This window comes from Coffea eugenioides, chromosome 2 (assembly GCF_003713205.1).
Source record: "Coffea eugenioides isolate CCC68of chromosome 2, Ceug_1.0, whole genome shotgun sequence".
Taxonomy (NCBI): domain Eukaryota; kingdom Viridiplantae; phylum Streptophyta; class Magnoliopsida; order Gentianales; family Rubiaceae; genus Coffea; species Coffea eugenioides.
The window spans coordinates 25,659,795-25,679,617 of NC_040036.1; the positions used below are offsets into that span (position 1 = coordinate 25,659,795).

At 36.3% G+C, this 19,823-nt stretch overlaps 2 protein-coding genes across 2 annotated transcripts; one reads left to right on the plus strand and one right to left on the minus strand.

The window, feature by feature from the left end:
* Window positions 1-5,664: 5,664 nt before the first annotated feature.
* LOC113760413 (probable plastid-lipid-associated protein 11, chloroplastic) lies at window positions 5,665-7,772 on the minus strand. The gene is made up of 3 exons (XM_027302978.1): window positions 7,215-7,772; window positions 6,630-6,695; window positions 5,665-6,256 (listed from the first exon to the last, which is right to left on the minus strand). The coding sequence occupies exons 1-3, from the start codon at window positions 7,736-7,738 to the stop codon at window positions 6,157-6,159; spliced, it is 690 nt and encodes a 229-aa protein (XP_027158779.1). The 5' UTR covers window positions 7,739-7,772; the 3' UTR covers window positions 5,665-6,156.
* A 1,823-nt stretch (window positions 7,773-9,595) lies between these two features.
* On the plus strand, window positions 9,596-19,294 carry LOC113760412 (T-complex protein 1 subunit alpha). Its single transcript, XM_027302977.1, has 17 exons — window positions 9,596-9,888; window positions 10,016-10,080; window positions 10,802-10,891; window positions 10,987-11,073; window positions 11,168-11,227; window positions 11,347-11,397; window positions 11,754-11,849; window positions 12,472-12,537; window positions 12,744-12,961; window positions 13,190-13,286; window positions 13,852-13,938; window positions 15,047-15,181; window positions 15,332-15,436; window positions 16,444-16,572; window positions 16,665-16,768; window positions 18,849-18,939; window positions 19,041-19,294. The coding sequence occupies exons 1-17, from the start codon at window positions 9,816-9,818 to the stop codon at window positions 19,125-19,127; spliced, it is 1,641 nt and encodes a 546-aa protein (XP_027158778.1). The 5' UTR covers window positions 9,596-9,815; the 3' UTR covers window positions 19,128-19,294.
* The last annotated feature ends 529 nt before the right edge of the window (window positions 19,295-19,823 follow it).

Consider the following 19,823-nt stretch of genomic DNA (forward strand, 5'->3'; position numbering starts at 1 on the left):
AATTTGTTCTCAAAAATCCTAAAATACCCCTTTGTTACTTAGAAGGGGGAAAAACTCACTAATAAATTTCTTCCACGTTGCAATTATTGTAAACGACATAATCATTACTCTAACAAATTCAATAAACTACTTCAGTTTAATCCCCATATTCTCACAATTTTGACAGCCTACTATTGCGCCCCAAAGCTTCCCATGCAAATCAACGGTGACAATTAAAGTTTGCATTCAACCTAATCTTTAGGCTCTTTTTTTTGGCCTAAATTTAGTATTTAAATTGACCAATGTCACTATTCAAACTCAATTTAAATGGCTGCAACCTTGTGGATGCTAAAATATTCTAACCCACCAAGAATACCAATACGGAGTAATCAAAAGCAATACTAGAGACCACGCCCCATGTTTTTAGGCAAATCTGATTGTAGTTTTTATATCCCAAAATTCTTTTTTACGTAATTGGCATAATAACGTAACCTTCCTCAATCCACATTCCCTTTTAACTATCACTTTTATTTTCTTGTTTGTACTTTTTATCACTGCCATCCTTTTCACCTTCATTTAGTTTAACAACAAATCTAATCTGACAACTTGTCATTTGACAATTTCAATTTAATAATACTTACAAAAAAAGGAAAACAAATAAAGGGAGAAAGGATCTATTTTCATAATAATGAGGATCTATTTCTCATAATAATATGGAAAATAGTGGATTATGACATGTAAGAGAAAAAAGATAGGAGAGAGAATAAGAGTTTATTTTGTGTGATAGCCGTTGTTTTAGAATGAAATACTAGTTGTAGTTGTAGGGTTTTTTGTAGGAATTATTTATAAGTGAAGAATATTGTAGTCATTTTACTACATGAAAGGAGGTTAGCGTAATTATTCAAATTTGAAGGGTGGTGAGTTAAATTGTCAGAAACCATAGGGGAGGTTTCTGAAATTATCCCTAGAAAGTAACAATAGCTATAAAGCATAACAATATAGATTTGGGGTTAATTGCAGTTTGCACCCCTCAACAATTTGGCTATCAGACTTTGAACTTTCAATTTCGACAATCTTTTACCTTCGACTTCTGATTTTTAGAACAATTAACAAATCAAGCTAAACCTAATCAAGAAAAGAATGATTGTACTGGTTTTGCCTCAATTTCCTATTAAACCTCCAAAAATAACCATTTCATTTTCATATTAACAAGGACAAATAAATCTCTAGAATTGCCTTCAAATACATAAACAAAAGGGAAAAAAATGAAACATAACATATATCAAATTTCACCACCATCAATACGGTGAACAACCATCGTAACTTCTTCCCACACCACTACACCCTCTTCACCACCACCACCACCACCACCTTATCATATCAAACAAATTAATATCAAAAAATATAGCCGATAAGGAAAAAGAAGACCTTATTATCGGACCAAACAAATTAATGCCCAAAAAATTATCAGACAAAAAAAAAGATCAAAAATTCTATATCCAAATCTTATCACCATAAATAGCCATACCACCACCACTGTAATCTCTCAACTTTAGCACCATCAAAGCCTTTTAAAACTCATTTGATGAATTAATTCCAAAAGATCAGCAAACAAAAAAAGAAAATCAATTACAAAATATTCCTTACACAAATCTTGTCATAATAGGCAGACCATTACCATAACCTCTTAACCTTTGGAATCCATTAGTATGGCCATCTTTCCCTCAAAAAAAAAAAGTAAAACCTTATTTCTAATTTTTTTTATCAGCACCATTTTCTCAATTCCAATCCTTCAACAATAGATCTTGATTCTAACCCCTCCAAGATCCACTTTTTGCTCAAAAAATTTAAAAAAAAAATTCACACCACCTTCGCTCTGCTCCTCATCACTAATATGGGAGGCATAAAGCCCTTCCTCGAGATAGGAAGCCGGAAGCGTGAAGAGAGTGGAGGTGGGAGAGGTGGTAGAGTGTTGCTGCTTCTTCTTTGGGATTGGGGCCAACTGAGCAGAGGACAAAAAGTGAGGAGTTAGGTTTCCATTGGGTCCGTTTGGATTGACCATTTTTTAAAAAATAAGTTTTTCAAATATAATGTTACAATAGTACACAAATAAAAATAACTCAAAAAAATCTCATTCATGCGATATATCAAATATTTCAAAATATATTTATAGTAAAAATTTTTCATATATACTGCTACGGTAAAATTTTTCAAAAATACCCTAAAAAACAACTAATCCAAATAGAACTATTTTTTGAGATAATTCTATGATGGGGTTTTGTGGGACTCTGATGGCTGAATCTGCAAGTTAGGGAATTTTTTTTTATTTGAAACCCTTTACTTATTAGCTAATTATTGGTGCCAAATTTATGCATCTATTATATGGATGAAAAAGGGTACTTTTGGAACAAAATATGATAATGGTCCTTTTAATTGCCAAAGTTTAGTGGATTGTAGTAGATTGCCAAAAATCAAAAGTTGAAAGTTGTAAACTGCTAAAATTAAAAGTTTAAGATGTAAAGTGCAATTGCTGAACAGTTTAGGGATGCAAACTGCAATTAAATCTATAGATTTGTGTGTCCATGTAAAACTTTTGAACCATAGCGACGGGCAGGATGCTACCAATTAAAAAGCAAAATGTAAATAACTTATTAGTGTACCTATCTTAATTACCAGTTTTTATATTCATCCCTAAATCCTTTTTGTTTGGAATATGTAGGGTATCTCAATGTCTTTTTGCACGAATAATTCGGATATGAGATTTTATGCCGGGAACAAATATCACCGTATCTACTTACTTACTCACTCCTGAGGAGAAGTGACATTATAATTATGCACATTCTCCTCAAGAAAGACACCCCTACGTCAATTGAGGAGCACCCTAGTTGGAAAACGAACGGCCTGCAAGCATCCCCAAGGATTGGAATCTTTCCACCTTATGCATTCATAATTTGCATGGATTCTTTTTCCCAATTCGCTGATACAACCTAACCCGGACCTCGATGGATTTCAACTTTTATCCTCTCTTTACGCTTCAGCAGCAAACACACATTTAGGTAGTAGGCTCTTAGAAAGGTAGAACATTATCATCCCGACACGCAAAACATTATCTAAAGCGAACCAACCTAGAAAAAAAGCCTATTTTATTAACTAAAACTACCAAACAGTCTCTCTGCAGTCCTTCAAAATTCCATCTGTTTTCGACAGATGGCCACTGGAGCACTCCATTGGATTTGAAACATGAATTATCCTTTGCATGCAAGCGTTGCATTGTGGTCATGTCTTTACAAGTGAAGCGGGTTTTCCATCCCATCCCTAACGTTTCCGTAGCCAAAGAAGCTTATTAAAAGACGAGGAAATTAATTTCAAACTCAGAAATGAACATCTTCCTCCCATAAACAATCACATTTTCACCTCCTCCCATTCCCATCCAAGACGCTTGGGTAACCATAAATGTACAAAGCCCAGAGTTTCCTAAAAGATGATTACTCCTCGTACTGGCCTCCTTCGGCCTCCGTTTCCCCTTTCTTTTGCAGTTTCCTCGTCCACGTTATACTGATCCAAGAAATTAGGGACCACAAAAGATTTCTACCAATAATGCTCCCACTGCTGCAAGATCTCTGTCGACTTTCATGTCTCCTCACCACCGATACCATACCCATCAGAAGACGTTCTCATCGCACACGTGCCTTCGTTACGATCCCTGCAACCAAAAGGGGTGCCAAAATTAGTAACCAAACCAATAATACTGGTTAAGTACTATTTTCTAAGGTAGTTGAATAAACCTGTACTAAATGGGATGGCAAAATGATGTTCTGATATAAATTTTCAGGCCGCGTGACATTAGTTTGCCATATGGACAAGTGATATCCTTTGGCAAATATTGAAATAGAATTTGGCACCAATTTATGATTCATTTACCTCTAATAATACACAAGCAACTAGAGAAAAAAAAAATAAACAAGAAAATACATCAAAATCATAATTTTCAACAAGGCCATTCATTTCTTTTTGATAAAAATCAACGTCATGCCCACTGGATACATCAGATCAGTCCACTCCACAACTAAATTGATTAAACATAGATTGAAATCTTATGTGAGCCCATAATTGGACATCCAAGAGAAAGATGGATGTGACATGCAGCCACAAATCGACACTCTTCATATGCTCCGCCTTCCCCCCACAAAAAATTTACCCCGTATAAGTGGTCAGTTTTACATCATTGTCTTGTCAAAAAATAGTAAATTACAAGAAACAACAAAGCCAACATCAACATCTTCCTCTTCACCTCAGCACCATGGTATCCGCAGTCATTTTCAACCCCTCCATGATTCCCACATTAGAGGCCACCAAGTGAATTAAAAAGGCAGCTTTTTCTTTCATCGCCGTATATTTCTGTTAACCTGCTTCCCAAACATTGACTAGCACTGGTGGGGGAAAAAGAGCTTGTGGTCCATAATCAACCTAAAAGGCCTCCTCGTCAAGCCGAAGGCTGGTGGGCTCCCACCCAAAACTGACCTCATCTACGTAGATATGATCTTGCGGTGGAAAAGCGTACGTAACTTATTAAAGTTCCGTTTGATGGGGCGGTGTTTTTATATATATATTTTTTTAAAAAAGAACGGTTTTATGCACTAATAATATTTTTAGGATAGTTGATAACTAATTTCTCGTAATTTAAGAAGTCCAGTATTTGGTAACGTAAAAGCACTCTTGATAAAAATATGTATCAGATATGTTTCTTTGTAAGGCACCGCAATCCAAACAACCTCTGAGTTTTGTAAAAAACCAATAAAATTTTGTTTTGTTTGTATTATAAACACAATTTTAAACTCTATTTTGTCTCATATATATTATATCACAAAAAAGTTATTAATATTATTTCAAATAAATTTATTTTCAAATAATCTCCTATCCAAATGGATTTAGCTAACAAAGCTGGAAACTGTCCCAAGAAAAAATATTAATGTCTTGCGGTGGAAAAGGTACATGAAGTGACCACAACTTGATTCAATTGTGTCTTTTTCCGTGTTTGTATCTACTTTGTAACGCACCATTTGAGACTTGGGCCAGACATTTGCCCGAAAGTTGCATGAAGTGTAATATCCTTTTAATCAAACGGGCTAATTGGCCTTTTAGAATCTGACGGAGCCCACTTGATAGTGGCCACCCCAAGCCTGATGCCAGACAAACTAAGTTTACATGAAAATTAATTCCCTGTTTGAACCTACCAAGGAAATCCTGATTTCCACGTTATTGAAAATCTTGTCCTAACAGCTAATGCTAAATAGATTATGCCTTTTAGTATATTATTGTTGTTGGTGCTTCGATCATTTCATTGTTCTTTATAGGAAACTATCATCATGATGACGGTCCCTAATTCTAGCCACATGATGTGGAACTCTTCTTTATACGCTTCAAAATTCAGTAATCAGACTTGGCTGAAATTTGCTATCCAATTATAGGTCTTTGACCTATAAAATCGCACTGATTGGACAAATAAAAGTCCTGAACAATTTTATTTAGATTATATTTAATATGAAATTAGCGAAGTTTATTATTTTCTTTAAGTGAAAAGGATTGTAGGTATGAGATATTGAATTCAAGATCTCCTATTTATTTATCGGGAAGGGAGAGAGAGAGCGAGTGAGAGAGAGAGAGAGAGAGAGAGAGAGGGAGAAATGGTGAAAAGCTATTATCAACAGTACATTTTACATTTTACATGTATCATGGGCAAACTACGCTGAGAATCCAATAATGTACAATGGCGATCCAATTATTTACGCAGGATCAAGTGCTCTGCTGAAAATCTCTTAAAGATTGGTTATCCGAATACAAGTGAGATTGGAGGAGACTTCTCAATGGATATGAGAAACCGATGCGATTCTTATTTCTTACCCGCATAGCAGTATCGTCTGAAAAGAACTGTGATTAGTACTAAACTGCAAAGCACATTTGGTCGTTGGAGTACAAAAATATATGGTTTTCAAGATACGTTTTGCCTATAGGCACAAATCAAAACAGGTCACGGGGTGATATCCACCATCATTCCTTCCAAGAGTAGGGAGCCCGTTCAACAACCAATGGAGTACAAAAATATATGGTTTTCAAGATACGTTTTGCTTATAGGCACAAATCAAAACAGGTCACGGGGTGATATCAAGTTATCCACCATCATTCCTTCCAAGAATAGGGAGCCCGTTCAACAACCAAATAGTCTCCCCTAATATCTTTCACAACCCGAATCTCATTGTCAAGGTACAGGGTCTCAAACCTATAAAAAGAGAATGAAATGAAACTAATCCCAATAAAACAATGGAGTACAACATGTAAACTGCAAAGTCAAAATACCAAAGACTCTTTTAGATTGAACCGGGACAAAAAGTTATAGTACTACCAAATAAGCACAAGTGAGCGATGGTCAAATCTATAATCTAGCAAGTATACGATCAACGATATTAAGAAATGAAAAATGTAGCCTTTCAAAAATTTATTCAACTTCGATTGATTAATTTATTTATAGTTTCATTTCCTTTCAATTCAACCAAAGAAAAAAAATCTTCTCCCACTTCAATAAGAAGAAAATGCAGCCATTTCAACAAAAGCCTGTTGGAAAAAAAAAAAGAAAAGAAAAGAGGATATCTTACCACCCTTGGCCAAAAGGAGGCAAAGGCAACTCCCAATTCTTCCCACGAAGGACTGCACTCGTAAACCTATAATGTCACATCAAATGAGACAACTTTGATATTTCCCTACTGATGAAATACGCCCAAAGTTTTTAAACTTAGACTAAGCATTCGCTGCATTGGAAGCTCTTAGTCTTTAAAAGTTAATGCTTAGGAACAAGTCACGAGTACTAAATCACTTGCATATGTAGAATTCTCTAGTTGCTACAGAAATAAAAGACACTTTCAACCAAAACATCAATTTAAAAACAAAAGAAAGGCATTAAATTATTCAAGAATGTTCCCAGTAACACTAAAAGTTCACGAAACCAATCCCAAATGCCAATTCAGTGCAATATATACATGTCCAATTCATATCCTAAAATAGCCACCCCCATCTAAATAATTTACTACTACTAATGAGCTATTAAAGACTCTTTTTTTTTTTTTTTGCCTTTTTTTGATGGAAATTTTGGGTAAAGGGACGGATTGGAAATGAATTGCAATAGTCAGATTACTCCGATCTAAGACGAGTAACTTAAACACATATGTATGTATGTGAAGTACCTGAAATTCACCCGCTGTGAGGATGCGATTTCGATAGTAGACCGGACGAAGAAGACCCCATCAGGTGGGAAAGTGATGACATTATTGAGGGTTTTGTTCTGGACATCAATCACTTGCAAAACATCACCGGCTTTGGTACCAAAAACTGATGCGTTTTTTATGATGTAGAGCTGCTCTTTCTCCGTGGTCCACAGCATCCGCCACGTGGCAGAGAGGGAGTCGTCGGTGGTGGTTGTGCCCCGGCCGAGCTCGGCTACGGCATCAATGGCTTGGATGATCTGGGAGAGCTTTTGTGGGTTGGATTGGGTGTTGAGGCCGCGTTCTTGGTCACTGATGAGGGTGAGGAGGTGGCTCTTAGCTGAGAGCGTCTGGGGCTGGTCTGTGAGGGAAGAGCGGGTGAGAGTAGTGGCGGAGAAACGGTGGTGGTGGCCGAAGGGTGGTGGGAATAGCGGGGATTTTGAAGTGAAGGGTGGGAGGTGGTTGGGGGTGGGTATGGCGGGAATGTAAAGGCCTCTGGCCGTCATGTTCGTGCTGTGTGTATGGGTTGAGTGGTTGTGAAGTCAGTAGAAAAGAATCCAATTTGTGGCCGTGACTTTGAATATTTTCATTTAATCAAAAAATGGGTTTTTGTTGGTTTTCCATTTTTTCCTTTTTTTTCCCGATAATTTTCTGTTGTTTTCTTCCCATTTTATTGATTGTGATATTTTCTTATAATCGCGGTTCATAATCAAATTTTGTAAAATCTAAAGCAAGGGAGAACTCTAACTTATTGCTTTTAATTATAAAATAAAATTAAAGCTGTAGAATTTTTTTCTTTTTTCTTGTCAAATAAAGTGGTAGAATCAGAAGTCATAGTTAAGATCATTTTTTCTCTTTTAGTTGGAGCTTGAAGTACTTCATCTCACTTTGGGCATCCACGAGTGTGGTGATTATTCCTTTTATTTTTTTTTTCTCAAAACGGGAATGGTGATTATTACTTGAGTGTGATAGGTTAATAAAAAGGGTTCAACTTGACTCGAATAAACTCAATGAAATCTGTTAAGTTCAAAATTTAACCTTTATAACTATGCCCTTGCGTACACATACGCCAATGAAGAAGGTACTAGCGTGACCGTAGATCAAAAGTTCAAACTTCTATACTTACAATAAAAATCTAAAAAATATGTAATTGTGCACCCCTATGATTTAGAAATGGAATCATCTCCATTTAATCTCCGTTGGGCCAATTAAGCCCTCCTCTAATATAATAGGTTAGTGTAGAAGTTGGAATTAAACATTAAAAAAATATTAAATTACATGTATACAATAGACATTTCCTAAAATTTATTTATAAAAAGAGCTTGCTCAATGATGTGATCACTTGCGTATACTTAACTAATATTTTTTTCCCTAATTAAGGTTGTATGCAAGTGTATAACTTAAGAATTTGAATTTCATTGTTTAGCAGCAAATTTGGACGAGTTATTTGATATTGTACCATTTAGGATTGAAAACAAGGAGTACATGTTAAACAAAAAGTGAAAAAAAAGGGAAAAAAAAGTACCAAATGGAGACATTCTATAGACACACCCAGGCATGACTAAAGAAAGCATCTTTGCATTTTCTTTTGCATTCATTTTCCCTACCATGGTCTTTTCATAACGCCTGTTCATTAAATTCCCAACTTCCTTAGTTTCCCTGTAACCGTACCATCGTTTTTGGATAGAAGTTTATTTGGATGATTTATTTGAGATAATTACTGTAACATTTTTTATGATGTGATGTATGTGAGATAAAAAAGTGATTGAGAAGAAAAAATGGTGATTGAAATTGTGAAGCAAACTATTTTATCTAAAATTATCTCAATCCAAACAATTGATTGTAGCAACAATTTTTTTTAAGGAGCAGGCAACAAATTTATGATCCTAACAAGAATTATTCCTCAGAGTCTCATTAAATAGAAGGTAATACCAGTGCCAGAACGAGCAGGTCCAAGCCGGACTCGGGGCACGGACGGTTGCAGGTGCAACCGTTCCGGACAATTTTGATCATTATCAACTGCGCGTAACTTTCTTTGTACATCGTGTAACTTTTTTTTCACATGATGTATTTTCAGAACAGATAGTAGTGGGCCCCACACTTGGCGCGAAAATCGAGTTACATGGTGTAATCTCAGCCGCACAAAATTTTGAGTGCAAATCTTGGCCCTTAACCGTGCAGGGACGGTCATACTGATGACCGTCCCTGCCCCAAATCCGTCCAAGCCCATTAATTTATACCCAAAATGTTATGTACGAAAGAAACAACAGCAAAGTACTAAACGACGCCGTAGCATTTCAAAGTACTTTCTACTCTCACCAGCTGAGCCCGGGGAACTTGAAAAACCCTCCCGAGTCCGAAGTCCAAACAAACAAAAATAGAGCAGCAGAGTAGCGACTAGCAATAGGGCACCCACAACTAATAAAAGCCTTCCAGAGAATTCTCTTCGCTTGCTGAGTTGCTGTGCTGCTGTGAAGTGAACTCGGTTGGAACTCAGCTCCACTGAGCACCGATCTAGGGTTTTCTGTTGTAGCTTCTTCGCATTGTTTTCTTCGATTTTATTTTCTTTGGTTGCAAATTTAAATGGCGATTGCGGCGCAAACTCCCGATATCCTCGGCGAGCGCCAGTCCGGACAAGATGTCCGTACTCAAAATGGTAAAATTTGTTCCTTTATATCAATTATCGGCTGTCTCTCTCCTTTTGTTGGTTACAAATATGTGGACATTTTGTTATCTATTGACGAGCTTGGCTTAATGTGGTGATTTTATGGGGGAATGGGCAGTGATGGCATGTCAAGCAGTGGCTAATATTGTCAAATCTTCGCTCGGTCCTGTTGGACTCGACAAGGTAATTTTTAGCTCTTTATTTGTTTATCTATTAGCTTAGTTTTGTAATTTCTTCTCTAATTATTTTTGTATGCGAATTGGAAGTGGTACTTGAGGCATTGAATTGCAAATACACAGAAAAAACCTGGGTGAGCCGGAACACATATTTAGGAAGGAATTGAAAATTGGGGAATATAATGGAAGGGAAAAAGCATAAAGTCTGCTTGCTCAAAAGATCAACGAAGGAAGGAAAATAAAGAAGTGAAAAAGGTCGAATTTTGCAATAGTGGAGATATTTGTTTTTAGTTCTACACTTTTTGTGCCCTACTGTCCTTACCACTAGTTGCTCGACAAGTTCCGGCTTTTTATTTGTATGAGGTGCCACTGGTGATCTGAAAACCATACAGAGTTATTTGTAGCTCAGAGCTGCATTGGACACCAAAAAAAAAAGCTATACTAGAATATATCCTTTGTTGATTTATTGGATGAAAGGAAGGAAATGATTAGTGTCAAACTTGCCGAAAGGACTTGATAGGTTATACAAAAATCATGGTGAGATATATATAGCCCAGTGCTAAGCTAAGTAAGATATGAACAGAAAATTGTCAATGTATCCTTTACTGACATCTTGATGAATTGGATATAGCACTGATAACTGTGATATTATGGTCATTATGCCCAAAGTTAAGTCTTGAAGTTATTTATATTTAACCTCATTTTTTGAGTGTGAACCTTGGTGTCAGATGTTGGTTGATGACATTGGTGATGTGACAATTACTAATGATGGTGCTACGATACTGAAGATGTTAGAAGTCGAGCATCCAGCTGCCAAGGTCTGAAGATCAATATCTTTTCCTTACTGTGTAAAGGTTCATTAGTTTGCCTTACCTGTGACTCTGCTGAAATTTCATACCTTTTATCTTTGCAGGTCCTTGTTGAGTTGGCTGAACTTCAAGACCGGGAAGTTGGAGATGGAACAACTTCTGTGGTAATTATAGCTGCAGAGCTACTTAAGGTAAAATGAAATTCACTTTTAATCCTGGCCAGATGATCAGTATTCTTAAAAGTTATTTGGTAAGAATTTAGTGATCAACTGTCAATGTCTGCAGAGAGCAAATGATTTGGTGAGAAATAAGATTCACCCAACATCAATAATCAGTGGATACAGGGTATGTGTTAAGTTTCGGTAACTTCTTCATCACCCCACCATTTTTGTTTTCAGAAATCTGTTTGTAATTCTACTTTGTTTTCTATTTATGCACCTTTTTTCTATTTGGATTGGTGGCAGCTAGCTATGAGGGAAGCATGCAAATATGTTGATGAGAAGTTGGCTGTGAAGGTATTGATTTGTTCGATGGTTTTGAAACATAGAACTGCAACTTCATTCCCGATTTTGATGCACATAAATAGATGCTAGTGTGCCTGGACGGTATTGACTGGATGAACTTATAAAGGAAGGGAGCTTATTCTTCGTCTTACCTTTCAGTTATTGATCTACTAGAATCTGTAGGAAGTACCATCCCACACAATTTTTTTGAGCTATAAAAACTTGTGTTTCTTGTATGAAATGATTTCTCTTGTCAAAAGAATTACTAGGCAATTACTTCTATATTATTAAGAATTAGACTTGGCTCAGCAATGCATACTGATATTTTAAGACTGGACTAATGTAATCTGTATCTTTCATCTCTCTAGGTTGAGAAACTCGGCAAAGATTCACTCATCAACTGTGCCAAGACAAGCATGTCATCCAAGCTCATTGGCAGTGATAGCGACTTCTTTGCGAATCTGGTATGTCAATTAGTATTCAATCCTGGGCTTGCAAATTATATTAAACTAATGTTGTGTGCTTAATCTAATCTCCTTGGAGTTAGTTGAAGGATCATTCCTATATTGATCTTTTCATTAGAATGTTGGAGGTGAACCTTACAAAGGTTCTTCTTTTTTTCTCCCCACCTTTCTTTTGATGGTTATTATGCATGTGTTGCTCAGATTTTTGTCATTTTTCATTGATCTAATGTGGATGCGAAGGGTTCAACTAGTTGAATTGTACCTTTGGAATCGTGTGAAACTTATTTTGTGAACTCCATTTGGATTTGCATGCTTGTGGATAATCCTAAGGGTTAAAGGGTAGTTCTGTAAATAAACTCTAGGTTTTAGAAGATCAAGAATCTGGTCATTATGCAAAACTTTACAGGTTTATATATTGGTTTATACTGAATATTTGCAAATTCCATATATTTTCTTTGTTGCTCTCCTCTTATGTGATTTGAGTTTGTACTAATTTGGATTTTTTTGGTTCATCAAGTTTTGTGCCTGTTAGAAAATCTCTTTCTCATTGGAAAAGTACAAGTGGAGTTGTTGTCTTTTTGGGGTATAAAAATGGTTGATTTGATAGCTGTGTTATGATTAGGTTGTTGAAGCAGTACAGGCAGTAAAGATGACGAATGCTCGGGGTGAAGTAAAATATCCGATCAAGGTCGGTTGCATGTATTGTTAAATTTCTCTTGGCACAGTTTGTTGTATATAATCAGATCTTAAATCAATTAAGCTTGTGAATCTGCTCTCTGTTGGGGAAAATGGTTTTCCGTAAAATATATAAAGTGGACTCTGTCGAGGATAAGAATTTTGCTAAATCCATTCCATTCTTTTGACTTGACTAACTTTTACACTTCCTCTTTTCAGGGAATTAACATACTTAAAGCCCATGGAAAAAGTGCAAGGGATAGCTATCTGTTGAAAGGGTATGCTTTGAATACAGGACGTGCTGCCCAAGGGATGCCCATGAGAGTTGCCCCTGCCCGGATTGCTTGCCTTGATTTTAATCTTCAGAAAACAAAAATGCAAATGGGTGTTCAAGTTTTAGTCACTGATCCCCGGGAGCTTGAAAAAATTCGTCAAAGGTGATTCTTTATGATGAAGTATGTTACACTGTCATACATTATTTTCAATTTGAATTATGGCTGCAAGAGCTTCAGTATCATATATATGCATCATTTGGTAGGTGGTGAACAGAAAACCCATATTCTCCAAAAAAATATCTTCCTCATAATATCAAGCATATCAAGCAAATATCCTTTTAGTAATCATACTTCGTAGTGTATTTTAGCATTGACAGATTTTTCTCACAGAGAGGCTGACATGACAAAAGAACGCATTGAAAAGCTTCTCAAGGCTGGGGCCAACGTTGTTTTAACTGCAAAAGGGATTGATGACATGGCACTGAAGGTAAGTTCCTGCATTGTTGTGTTTCTTTCATGGCTGTAATGAGCACTTGACAATTTCTGTAGCCGAATGAAACTGTCGGCACATTTGGGAAGACCCTCAACCTGTTTGAGTAGAAAATTGTGTCTTGCTTTTATTTGTCCTGTGTAATGTTGCATTGCACTTGCTAAAATGAATATATAACTAGATGTGCTTGAAGTGTGCAATTTTGTTTTGGTGCGACATCAAATAAATATCTTATCCTCAGTCCACTCATGCATGTACTCTTTTAGATGTCTAACACATTTATTCTCATAAAATATGCATGGGAAAACTACCAACCTTTACTCCTTTTAGGACTGTTCTGTTGATCAATCAAACTTCTAGTGGAACTGTGGAAGTACTATTGAATGACCTGGGGACTAGGGTTACTTTGTTTGGTTGCTTCATCTCCTAATGTCACACATAGTTCAAACAAATAGTAATTGTCTTGTCGTAACCCTTGTGACGACCATGCTCAGGATTATGCATGTATGGATGTCTCATTGCTCAATTATGGTATGATAATGAGCATGCTATGTTGTTTCAGTACTTTGTAGAAGCTGGTGCAATTGCTGTTAGACGTGTCCGTAAGGAGGATTTACGCCATGTTGCCAAGGCTACAGGAGCAACTGTGGTATGTTTCTTGGCCTCTTATTTAAACTTGAATTGTATACTTCTATTGGGTTTTCCTTGTTCTGTACTTCTCTGATCTGATGGAAGATTGGATTACACTTGTAAAGCTTATAAAGTTGACATTTTTGGCATGTTAGTTAGAGAGTTATGCATGGTATCCTTGTCAGTTGCAGTCTCAAATGACTAGTTGATTACGTATAAGCAAGGAGACCTAAGCTTTACTGGTAAAATCTTTCTTGCAGTGTACACAGGACCAGTAGATGTGTTTGTTTCTTGGGCTATGTTGGTACACAACTAAAGTCAAATTTATGGGAGGGGATGTATAGTTGTTAATTTGGGTGGAAATATTTTGCACCTTTTTCTTCAATGTATTAGTTTTTTTGAGGTACTTCCAGCCTATGTTACTCGGACTCTGCTACCAAGTCCTGACAACATGGCTATTCTAGTGCAAAAAGAAGAGTTGGCCATGGGTACTGCAGGGCAAAGTGAAGAGTCCAAGTAACATAGCTTCCATCTGAAACCTTTGAAGATATCTGAGTGGACTTTTCTTTTGCTCTAGCAAGTTGTAATCTGTGGTCCTAGCTGCTGCAATTGGAGAAACCAAGATCATTGGATTGTTGTACTGAAAGCAATAAATTTCACCTCGTATGCTTTGTGTCTATAGAGAAGGTTCATTCAGGAAACTATTTTCCCTAGAAAGGAAGGATAAATGGATTATAAAATTTTACTTAATGTCTTTGTTATATGAGGGAATTATGGAAGAAATTAGGTTGCTAAGTATAGAGAAGAGAGTTGAATTCGTCCTATTAAGAGTGATTAGTTCCTTTTCTATTGCATTTTTTTAAAACTGTCCTGTCATTGCGAATGATTTTAGAGGTTGTAAAATTATTTGCATCATTTCCTAAATATGCTCTGTGCATTTCCTTATGATGAAACAGTGATTGGAGCAAAGGAAAAGTGTAGAGTATCAACTTGATGACCTTTATTTACAGTTGTGAAAAGTTTGACCATTTGGGGGGTCTAATATCAGAATCAGAGAGATAACAAGTGTTGAAAATCGATTTTATTGATTATTTTTGTGTTGAGTTGATGGATTTGCCACACTGCAGGTCTCAACATTCGCTGATATGGAAGGTGAAGAAACATTTGATCCATCACTTCTTGGACATGCAGATGAAGTGGTGGAAGAGCATGTTGCTGATGATGACGTGATTATGATCAAAGGGACCAAAACAACTAGTGGGGTAAGTAGAATACTTCCCACATCTCCCCAAGGGGCACCTTAAAAGAAAAAAAGAGGTAGAAGAAAAGATAACGTTGAATGCCAAACTTAACTCAAATGCTACAGATACCAATATCAATTGTCTTATGACATTATGCTTAATGTTTTTCAGGTTTCATTGATACTAAGAGGTGCAAATGACTTTATGCTGGATGAGATGGACAGGGCTTTGCACGATGCATTATGCATTGTGAAAAGGACACTGGAATCCACTACAGTAAACACCTAATTTGTTGACTAGCTTGTTTTATAACTTAGTATCTGCACTTCTGTGTTCTGAATCTGAAAGACCTGCATGAAATATGGATCGCAGCCTAGTCAATTCTCATCAATTAATGGGAAATTAAATTTTTACTATTAGCCTAGACCACAGTTTTCATGATTTAAATATAAGAATTTGTTGCCAAATCAATTTCTGTGATCAGATTTGATGCTTAACAACTTCTGATTGCTTTTGGAATTGGTGTTGGCTAGCTATTGCTATTTTTCAAATCAAGTATGCTACTATTCATCTGTTCCACACTATTATTATTTACTTTGATGGATTTTTTTTTTGTACGTTCACAACAATATTGTCAAAACTCAATTCTGGCTGATTGAACTACTTATAAATGTTAATATTTCTGAGTTTTGAACTTGTCATGATTCTGTTGTCTGAAGAATATTTGAATGTTACACAAACAAGATGTCAAGTCAGGCTAATGAATTTCATTTGCAGAGGGCCACCTTGTGTAGCTCTATATTCACCGCTATTCATATTTTATGTATAGCCAAATGTCATTCAATCAGCATGCATTTCCATTTGGATTCCTCACTTTTTGAAAAACAAGTTTTTCATATACAATGTTACAGTATTACATAAACAAAAACAACTTCAAGAACACCACATCTATACAATATATTGAAAAGAATTCCAAATATACAAAAAAAAAAAAAAATACACCACCACTCGCCCCTTCTCCTTCTCTCCTCCCACCTCCCTCCTCCTCGTCACTCTTCCCCTCCTCTTTCTCCTCTCTTTCTTCCTCCTCCCTTCTCCTCCCTCTTCCTCCCGTCCTCCTTCCTCCCCGCATCTATAGTAAAAGTTTTTTACCTACATTGCTACAGTAAAATATTTCAAAAACACCCATAAACAGCTAATCCAAACGGAAATGCCAAGCTATGTTATCTTATTCATGTGTTGTGACAGCTCTTGTTGATTTGTAGTGAATTTTATGAAAACAGGTTGTTGCTGGAGGTGGTGCTGTTGAAGCTGCCTTATCTGTCTATTTGGAAAACCTGGCTACCACATTAGGATCTCGGGAGCAGCTAGCTATTGCAGAATTTGCTGAATCTTTATTGATCATTCCCAAGGTTCAAACTATAATAACAAGCGAAGTATCTAACTTTTTTTGTTATCATTCCTTTGGATTCCTAATCGCAACTGAGTAATATTTCTAATGCAGGTGCTTGCTGTCAATGCTGCAAAAGATGCAACTGAATTAGTTGCAAGGCTACGTGCATACCATCATACTGCACAAACCAAGGCAGATAAGAAGAATCTATCAAGGTATTCTTTTCTTAACCCTGAAAACTGCTGTCTGTTTCAAATTTACATGTCATTCTGTAGCTATCAGATTGTCATCTCTTTTCCTTTATCAACTGCACTTCTGGAAATGTTGTAGTTCTTGACAAATTAAGGTCTGACTTTGGATAACCTTTTATTGAGTTGATACCGGAAAATTTTTGAGTGGTAATGATAATCCGGAGTTTGTTATTTGTACTGGACAGTTGTGTATAACCGATACAGTAGTGTGATTTTGTTGGAATTTTTGCTAAATTCTGAGACTGGAGATGCTTCTTTAACTGGCCAAATCTCTTTCTCATTTGACCAGGCTATCGCAGGCTATAAAGTTCACAGTTTTACTTCTTTCTTTGCTTGGCAATGATGTGGTTTTGTGAAATGAGTGGTCTTCATCATGCAAAATTCATTTCCTTCCTTTTTCACGAGAAAACGAGAATTTAGACAGGAATGTAAACGGCTCAAACACTGGTCTTGTGTAGAAATCTGATGGCATTTGCCATGCATTTTGAAACCACTTTGGTATTTTCTTCCAATTACTATGAAATATGGAGTCAACTGGTATCTGCATTCATGCAAAATTCATTTTCATGTAAATGCTAAAGCACGGGTCTTCTGTACAAAACTGAAGGCATTTACTATGTATTTGAAATCACTAGGTCATGTTTTCCTGTCATTACTAGATATGGAGTCATGACTTTCTCGTGGTTATGTAGCTTTCCTTTTGTCTGCCTTCTTGTTTGGTATAACTAACTCTATCTAGCTTTTCCAAAATGTTGTGTAGATACCTGGTACAAGATTAACAGAAATTTAAACTTTTAAAGACTCCATACTCCTAGGATTTTGTACTTGAATTCTCAAAGATCCTAAGACTTCCCAACCCATTTGATGTAAAATTTCTTGGAGTAATGACAATTTTGATGCATTATACTCAAGTAATTAATTGAATGGATAACCTAGAGATTCTTGTTTGGCTGACACGCTTGTGTCTTCCTCTGCTTTCTGTGTACGAGGAAAACTGAAGATACTGAGAGCTCACTGCAAAATTTTTTTTTGGGAGCAAAATAGTAATTTTTATTAATTTTGAAAGTTTTATTAATCAGGTTGTAAAGCTTATACGTGGAGCAGTCAGCCCACATCAATAGCTCACTAAACATATCTATATATTCCGTACTATGAACAACGAAAACATAATCAGCAACATGATACACCTATCAAAACAAATATGAGTGAAACCCTAGTCCACGATGATATCCCAATTAGCTTTAGTGAGTGGAATTTCCTTCCAAGAATACCAATAAGCCTGACAGCACCCACAATAGCAGCAAGGATTACTTTAGCAGTAGCAGAGAGATGCTTGTAAATGACTTCATATCTGGCCTTCCAAGCCTGATATACAGTCATAGCCAGAACCAATCTTCTGAATCAATCAACAAAGAAATTGGTTTGCCAGTGCTGGCAAATCCAGCTAAGCTCAATGCCCTAAAAACAGAGCACATAGCTTGGACTCTGCTCCATACCAACCCAGAAACAGCATATTCAAAAAGTAGGTGTTCCATAGATTCCTAGTAGCATTACAAAGCACAAACTCGGTTGACTAACTAAAGCACCTCCACTGCCTTGATGTATCTGGGGTTGCTAAATGTTTGTGGCAAAACAACCAAAGAATGAAGGAGAACTGAGGAATGCCATCTTTATCCCACACAAATTTGCACCATTCAACCTTAGCTCCAGCAGGTCTCAAAGCTGTTGTGAAATGTTCTGCAGGAACCAGCTATCCATTTAGTTTGATCAGCCTTATCTAGAGTGGGAACAAACAGATTTGGACAATTTCCCTCACTTCAGCAGTATACTTTCTTTCAGTGGACCATTTGCATTTTCCATTCAAGATGCACTTTGCAACATCATTGTCCTTTCTTTTTGTCTTTTTTTTTTTGGGGGGGGGGGGGTTCCTAACATCTGTTTCCATTAAACAACTGTAATTTGAGTATTTTGGAGATGTAAGGTGAATTGGAATATTTGTAAAATTTCTGACTTGTGTGTGTGTGTTTTTTTTGTAATATCATAGCATGGGTCTTGACCTGGTGAAGGGAACCGTCCGCAATAACTTGGAGGCTGGAGTAATTGAGCCTGCAATGAGCAAAGTAAAGATAATACAGGTCAAAATTCTTTGGAATGTATTTAATTGATTGATATATATATATTTTTTTTTGCAACTCAGTTGCTGACAAATGTAGTGTTTGTCTCTCTCTTTGGACAGTTTGCCACTGAAGCTGCTATAACTATTCTTCGAATCGATGACATGATAAAGCTTGTCAAAGATGAAAGCCAAAATGAAGAGGATTGAGGACTCGCTGTATAACTGGTCTTGCGCTGGCCAGAGTGAACTAACCGGAGTCTTAGATAGATTTGTTTGATTTGTATGCATTTGAGGAAGTTGATTCTCAGGGATGGACAGATGAGCCAGAATTCCAAAGGTTTAATTATAGTATTTTTGTGTGTTCAATTCGGATATATCTGTATATCATTTCGGACAGAAAAAATAAAGGGTAAAAAACTCAAAAAATCTAAAAGATTTATAAAACCCTGAAGTTCAACCAAGATATGTTAGGACGAAGAAAGTTTGTTCCCTAAAAGCACCTCAAATCAAATCTCGAATTTATATAGACAACCGAACAATTTACCTTAGTTAAATATTCTGAAAAAAAAAAACCAATTGAGCTGGGAAAACCCCATTTTTTACATTAACAATATAGAATTCTGGAAATTGATTTCTTGGCAGATGTTTTTCTTCATTACTTCCCATTTCACCTTCGTACTTGTGATTTTTTTTTCTTTTCCCCATCTCTTTTTGAACCATTGACAAATTGGATACAACTTCATTCTTGATTATTAAACTTCCCAGCCTAAGATTACCTTCCAATTTTTATTTTTTGGTACCTTTTCGGAGGACTTCTATTCAGGCTTTTAAAGTTTTCCTACTCTCCAATTGAGTAGGTTAGACATACAGTGAAAAATTTTCGCCATAGTTCCTGTCTTGATC